Source organism: Copadichromis virginalis, linkage group LG11 (genome assembly GCF_057382275.1).
Source record: "Copadichromis virginalis isolate Kocher_CV1m ecotype Utaka linkage group LG11, C_Virginalis_male_GT1.1, whole genome shotgun sequence".
Taxonomy (NCBI): domain Eukaryota; kingdom Metazoa; phylum Chordata; class Actinopteri; order Cichliformes; family Cichlidae; genus Copadichromis; species Copadichromis virginalis.
Genome location: NC_140628.1, coordinates 20,954,435 through 20,961,894, shown reverse-complemented (window position 1 = coordinate 20,961,894; position 7,460 = coordinate 20,954,435). Strand labels below are relative to the sequence as shown.

The 7,460-nt window shown below is 39.8% G+C and overlaps 1 protein-coding gene across 2 annotated transcripts; it reads right to left on the bottom strand.

Annotated features, from left to right (window-relative positions):
* Positions 1-1,643: 1,643 nt before the first annotated feature.
* Positions 1,644-7,460, bottom strand: macc1 (MET transcriptional regulator MACC1). 2 transcript variants are annotated; one of them, XM_085473588.1, is made up of 5 exons: positions 7,328-7,460; positions 5,734-5,856; positions 3,598-5,645; positions 2,851-3,039; positions 1,644-2,764 (listed from the first exon to the last, which is right to left on the bottom strand). In XM_085473588.1, exons 2-5 carry the CDS (start codon positions 5,846-5,848, stop codon positions 2,561-2,563), a joined length of 2,556 nt encoding a protein of 851 aa, XP_085329714.1. In that variant the 5' UTR covers positions 5,849-5,856; positions 7,328-7,460; the 3' UTR covers positions 1,644-2,560. The 2 variants fall into 2 exon arrangements, with proteins under 2 accessions (XP_085329714.1, XP_085329713.1); XM_085473587.1 differs by lacking the exon at positions 7,328-7,460 and having other exon boundaries at positions 5,734-5,866.

Genomic DNA, 7,460 nt, shown 5'->3' with positions numbered 1-7,460 from the left:
CAAAGTTTGATTAATCTTAAAGAAAAAGCTTCTTTTCTATGAAGTGGTAGCACTACTGAAAATGGGGGATAAGGCTTGTGTGGTGTTACTATGAAAAATAATCTGATGCATACAAAAGTAGGCTGTGTGGTTTCACTTTTCACCATCAGAGGTGCCGTAATTCTTTGTGCCACAGATTCAATAAGCTGCTGGAAACATTCCTCAGAGATTTGGGTCCATATTGACATGATAGCATTACACAGTTCCTGCAGATCTGTCAGCTGCACATCCGTGATGGTGATTGTGGAGTCTAGTTGAAAACAGTGAGCTCATGGTTGTGTTGAAGAAGCCAGTTTGAGATGATCTTTGCTTTGAGATGTGGCAAGATATGGTTATCCATCTGGAAGCAGCCATCAAAAGATGAGAACATTGTGGTCATAAAAGGATGGTGCTTTGTTATTTGACCTCATCAAAAACTCAGACTCATGAGACCAGGCAACATTTTTCCAGTCTTCTATTGTTCAGTTTTAGTGACCCCTTGTGTAGCCATAGTTTCTTGTTTTTAGCTGACGGCGTCTTCTACGGTAGCCCATCTGCTTCTATGTTGTGCTTTCATAGATGCTAACTACCATGCTACATTAAAAGTCTCTTAAATCATCTTTCTTCCCCATTCTGGTGCTCAGTTTGAACTTCAGCAGGTCATCTTGACCATGTCTACATGTTGAAATGCATTAAGTTGCTGCCTTGTGATTGTCTGCAATAGATATTTGTGTCTTTTGTTCCTAATGTTACCTGTAACATTTGTCCTGCTAAATTAATATTATGCAGGTTTATCAGTCCTTAGAAAAAGCATTGTTGCATCTTATACAATCACCTCAGCACTTCACTCTGCTGCCTGATACCACTTTCCTGTCTTGATTTACTTTTCCCGCACTGTAATCAGTGAGCAAAAGGAAAGTCAATTCAGCGTTCTCTGCTCTCTGTTTAACTGAGAACTGGCACATAATGCTTTCGACTGAAACTAGCTTAAACAAACAGGTAAAAGCAAACAGCAAGAGAAGATCAATGGAAAACACTGACACACAAGATGTGTCGTTTGACTTCATTAAAACTGGAAAAACAGGAGACACATATAAGCTTTGAAGTATTCAAATATTGTTAAAATATCTATCTTTATCTGTCTGTCTATTTTCATCACTGGGATGCACAAAGACCTTACTGTTATGATGCAATCATCGGAGTTCTGTACCTGTATATTAAAACAAAAGATGATCACAATAGATTTATATATTTTTATATTTATTCACATCTTATTCTTCTTTCTTTTTTTCTTTTTTCTTTTTACATACAACGTGGTATCAAAGACTGAAGGCAGTGTGTACTGTACATGGCACCACTCTCCATTTGACAAAAAAACCCAACATTACATTATGAATTATGAACACACTGCAATTACAATGTATACATTATAAAAGTACTGTTTTTGTGCATGTCTAAAATATTACATTACATTAGAAAAATAGCACTAATATTTAAGAAAACAACAGTTTAAGTTACATTATAGTAGCTCCTTAACAGTTTATTTACTGCCATCAAGGTACTTTGACTTTGGTCATGCGTTTTTATTTTCAGCACGCAGACCTAACACTTCATTCACGGACTCAGAAATGCAACCCTAGATTTCTTTCTTTTCTTTTTTTTGCAACAGTGTTCACATTTATCGGTTTCATGCAGCTACTTTACATTATATTATAGAAAAGCCTTAAACTTTTTTTAAACTCCACTGATACAAACACTTAGAGGAGCCTTGCTGTGGATCCTGTTTCAGAGAACTCACCAATTATTGGTTACAATAACTATGCAAAAACTGTTGGTGGAAGCGTCTTGAAAGGTGTAGAAACAGCACATGTATTGGGAATGTATTTTTAATAATACAAATTTGTGTAAAATTACCTTTCGACTGAAAGGCAATGGAATAAAAAGACAAACAAATAAAGCAGAAGGAGTCCTGAGGCACTCTGCTGGTTAGAATTTTGGAAACATTTATAGAAAAGTTATAGAAAGATGACATAGTTGGAGGAAAAAACAAAAAACCCTTTTCGCATATCAACGATAGAGGATGGATTTGTGTAACTGTAATATTATTTTTTGTAAATAATTTTAACCAACAGAGTGCCTCTGGACTCATTCTGCTTTTATTTAGTTGTTTTAACTGACTCATGAGCAGCTTTTATCTTTTATCTGACAAATAATTACACATCAGGAGCATTGTTAATACCCAGGACACCTGATGGTAGTTGGCTAACCTCATGGAGATTTGACAGAAGGAAAATTAACTTTAACGACATGTGGCATTTCACTATAACAGACATCACACTTTAATTTTCTCATATTTTTCTCAACAGTGTGTTAGCTGTTCTAATATATAATGTAGCTGTGTGAGTTCTAATGCTCTGTGCAGAAAATGAACATCGAGACAAAGTAAGCAAAGCCACAAGACAACCAGAAAAGATATGTAACATGACCATTCGAACCTCACCACCTTGTAACAAAAGATGTTTTGATTGCTGGAAGAGGAGGTTTAGGCTTTTGGGTAAGCAGAGGCTCGAAAGACATCGAGGCAGTTCACTGTGACGAGCACACCGGTCAGGTGCCTCCAATGTCTCGTGGCAGGGTTTTTCATTTTGTCCAGGGCCAGGTGCAGATCCTGGATTAGGTCCTTGTAGCTATCTCCATAGCGAAGACTCCAGGAGTACAGAAAGTCATAGGCAGGCTTCCACATTGACTGAAACAGAACACATCGTTATTCTTTTTTTAATTGTCAGATGTGAAACTTCGAATAACTTTCCTAAAACAAAACATTTAACTGACCTGGGGACCGACTTCACCGTTCTTCCCTCGATGTGGTGCTTCATGCGTAGCTATTTGTGTGCTTGAGAACTTTCCCATTTTCTCAGCGAGCTCCCGCCATCGAATTCCCAGTTCCACGGCGGTGGACAGAATGACAGTGTTCTGTATGACCTGGGCAACAAGACTCACTGAATCCATCCTCAGCAGGCCCTTGACAACCATATTAAAAATACAAATTAGCTATAATGAAAGCAATTAGAGAGTACAGTGTGAGGCAAAGCAGAGGGGATTTTAAAGGAATAGTTCATCCCAAAGCTGTCAGGTAAAGGAAGCCTGCAGCGACCTAATGTTGCTCAGGTGAGCGGAGGGGGATGTAGTTCCAGGTCGGGTAGATCCATGCTTACTTTTTCACAGTGTGAAGTCTGTAGTTTTTAGACAGAAAATAGTTCCAACATCAAATGAGGTTTGTGGATTTTTTTTGTAATTAGGTCACATTTTTCTGGAAATAGGACTTAAATGCAAATTTCTGGTGTATTTTTTTGCCTGCTAGTTCATGACGTTAAAGAGAAGAAAAGTCTTTATAGCTAGTAACTCAAAGATTAGTCAACATACAAAGACAAAAAAAAAACATATATTGATAAACTGTATTATAGACCAGAGGAAAAACACAAACACTCAGCATTGATCTAAGATAAGGCAGCATGAGTATTAGGCAAGCATAATGAAAATGGACCAAAAACAAGGCCACTATTTACTTCCTGTACTTACAACGATGAGTTCATGCAGAAACTTCCTGCCCCTCACAGTGTGGCAGTCTTCCTTCAGCTTCTCCAGAATGCACGCCACTTTATCGGGCTCAGTTTCAGCATACCTCCGTATGAGTGCGTCCTGAGGCAGCTTGGTATACCCTAAAGCATCTGCAAAACATCTCCAGCTGGTAATGTGCTCGGTGACCAGTGTCTGGATGGCAGAGTACATGTAAGTAAGTTTCTTAAAGGGCTTCGTCATGTTCTCCAGAAGGACTTCTGTGGTCACTTCAATGTCATAGAAGTCCATCACCTGGTCCCTAGTTATGAGTTTGATGTTTTTGCAGTGAATCAAACCAGTCTTCCCTCGGAGGAATCCGATATACCACTCTTTGACTTTTGAGTTTCCCACAGACTTAACTGGATTTCTGGAAAGGAGAGCCACTGTGTCACCCTTGAAGTACTCCAGGAGATATTCTACACGTGGCTGACGAAAGACAGACTTTAGGGCCACACCGTAGCACTGCAAGTTCACAGGCCTGTCTGTGAATTCTGGTAAATTTGAATGACATTCCTCAGTGATGGGAATAGGTTTTATCATTTTGACCGGCCTTTCTATCTGTCTGGTCGCTCGCTTTTCTGATCTGATGGGTGCAGCAGGAGGGGAAGGCACCTGAAAATCTGCAATAGCTGAACTGTTTGATTCCTTCACTTGTAAATCTAGTTTAAAAGGGGTCATGTCTGCATTACCAGAACTAGATAATGCAATGGGCAGATGCAAAACTGTCCCTATTTTCAGCTGACTTTCTCTCACTTCTTTCAGTTTGTCTTCAGCTTTGATTTTAAACATCGAGTCAGTAATGCCGACTTCAACATGAAGGTTGCTGAGCTTGTCTGGTTTAAAGCGATGTTTTCCCCAAAGTTGCAGCACAACAGGAGGCAGGTATTTGTTGCCTCTGCAGATATCAGAAAACGGGAGCTTTGGTGGAACGTCCTCATGGCAACAGACAACTATCACGATCTTAAATGATGGGTGGATGTATCTGGGACCATAAACTGCGACAGTGATTTTGCGGTCAAGGTAATCCCAGACTGATGTAGCAGGGGACTGCAGTGCAGAGGCCTCTGCAACTGCAATCACAAAAAAGTGTGTCTTCAGATCCTGGAGCTTCAACTGCATCGTATTCTTGTGAACGTAACAGTCATTCAATCTGTTGTAAGGGCCTGTTCTTTTGTTGGACACCAGCCCGTATAAAGTGGTCATCACCTGACTTGAATCATCACTCTTCACCTCTCCTGACAGTTTCATCTCCAGGGACAAAGTTTCCTTTGTGTTGATGTTGCTGAGAACCACCTCAACGAGGGGACTCATGGTTGTCATGTAGTTGTTGTTGAGTCCAGGGGGAGGATTTAGCACTGCTTTGAGTGTAACTTCCTGGACTTCTCCAGGAGGAACATGTCCTTCTGGTATATGGATGGTAATTCCTGACTCCGGTAACTGTACTGAGCCACCAGCGTGGCCAATCTTGCAGATAACTTGAAAGTTAGTGGCCTGGGTCTGAGCCCATCCAGGGCTCTGGCTAATCACATTCAGGTCCAGGCATGAGCGTGTTAGCTGCCTATGGCTCAGCCAAGCCATTTTATAGGCCTCTCTGTCATTCTTTAGCCACTCAAAATCTGGACTCAGCACCGGCACGGGAGGTGCGAAGGTGTTCTCCTGTCTCAGCACCTTTCTTTCTATATCATCCATGATGTGTGAAGTACTCCTCCATCTCCCAGACTTGTTGCTGATGTTCTGTCTGCTCTCCAGAAAGTTGCTCACGTTGCCTTCATCGGAAGAAGTGCTGATGGCATCGTCGTTACTTGTGTACTGATGCCCTTTATGGTCTTCATGTAAATCTGATGAATCAAAACTATGCTTGTCTGTGCCGATGTGTACAATATCTTCTAAGAAAGGGTTTGACGCAGATATCTTGTTCCAAAAAGGATTTTTAGTCGGAGATGAAAGTGAAACGTTTGACTGCAAAAATGTCCAGTCAGAGTTTTGTGTCTGTCCTGACACGAGCCCACCTGTGAAAATTGAGATGGGGGTTAACATTATTACCACATGTTCAAATTCAAAGCACAGGTCACTTAAGCTTGAAACTGAGCTTTTTACCATTCAAGTTATTGCTGGGTGGGGCGCTGTCAGTCAGATCAATCAGGGTGCCCTCGGATTTACTCCGCATGAGACTCCCAACACGACGGAAGGACCTGGTTCTTCCAGCTGCCATATTTTCATCTGTAAACATAAACATGGATTCATTATTTTGGGGCGTAATTACATTACTCCTCAAACAATATAATAGGAATCCCAGTGCAAATCAGCTGCTCATCAGAAAATGAACAGCAATCAGATGACAATTAAGTCACTACTAAAGCGAAATATTTATAAACATTTGAATATTTGCTTTTTTTTTTTCAAACAAAACAAGAAATAATCTGGAACTAAGGATATAATAATCAAGCTATACAATTTAATTATGAAGATAATAACTAAGAAATACCTTGGTATTAGAGGATGCTTTTAGCTGGATGATATTAGACTGAAATGTAAATAACAGCTTAATAACAAAAGCAAATGTTTGCTGTAAGGCAAAGACAGTTAAAAAGAGTATGGTACTGTTAAAAAAATATAACCTCTGTGCAAGAAAATTATAATTTCTGTGTAAATATTTGGAATTAAAAAGTTCTTGGCACTTGTTTCCATATTATTACATCTAGTTATTATCCCATTATACACATTTCTGTCTAATATAATTCTGCTGAAAACCATGCTTGATCTCAAACTCTAACTTGGTAATTAAACGCTAATTAAATTGTATTATGTAGCTACTGTCTCTTTATTTCCACAATATTACCCCACTATTAAGACTTTATTAATGGGATACCATTATTTTACTTCTAGTTTGGATTTAATATAAAAGCAAGTGGCAGCCCTACAAATATCTGTAAATATAGATGAATTTGAAAGTGTTGTGACAGGTGGCAACAACCTTCACAATAAAAGTAAAGCTACAGCTTTGTTCTGTCTCACAGGTGTTTCGTCAGGCAGAATGGGCCCCAGGGTTTCGGCGGAGCTTCAGTCTGTTACAGAAAGCTGCTCCAAACTGTCTGAACTCTTCAGTTTGTTACTTGTTTGCGTAAAATGACACTACCCATTCAATAGTTGTCACAGTGAGTCAGTCATTAATAATGTGGTTTCTTACACCAGTGCACAAAAACAGGTTGGTCTTGTCAAGCCTATGACACACTAGTCACTTCACAAAGAGCTTCTTCCTATGATCAAAGTCCAGTCCTATTGTACTACAGACCGTGTATTTTCCGAAGAAACACTGCTTTACTTGATCTGCATTGCATTTCCTTTCCATTATTATTCGAGGCTGAGCAAACAGCTCCAATTAAATTCACGCGAACATTATTTTTTCCCCTCTGATCAGATGAAAACACTATCAAGCAAATCTTTGATTCATTCACAATCCGATCAGAAACACTTTAACACAAAGTCCCTCAGCTCCAGCTTCTCTAAACACATCTACAACATCAAGACACGCGTCACTGCCATTTTCGCACCTGAACAGGTGTAGACTTCACTGAGTAGCGACAAAGTCATAAAGTCTAACGCCTCGGCTGTTCATCTGAGTGCTCCTAATATTAACACCAAGACGAAAAACTATTAGATACGAGACAAAGAAATCAAAGTTTGATCTAACCGTCAGCACGAGATGTTTGTAGATTTCCTTCAGCTCTTTGGCTAGAAAAGAGGTCAATCCAGTATCATCAGCGCTGCTTTTTAGGGCGTGAAAACGAGAACCCCGACCTCCTCACGTCACAGCTTCTTCTTAG

What these genes read in the sequence shown, in the direction of transcription:
- macc1 (XM_085473587.1), bottom strand. Translation starts at nt 5,866, where the DNA reads ATGTTTACAGATGAAAATATGGCAGCTGGAAGAACCAGGTCCTTCCGT. An exon ending in TTCTGCATGAACTCATCGTT is followed by an intron (nt 3,040 to 3,597) that starts GTAAGTACAGGA and finishes ATGGTTGTCAAG; the next exon opens with GGCCTGCTGAGGATGGATTC. An exon ending in ACGGTGAAGTCGGTCCCCAG is followed by an intron (nt 2,765 to 2,850) that starts GTCAGTTAAATG and finishes GTTCTGTTTCAG; the next exon opens with TCAATGTGGAAGCCTGCCTA.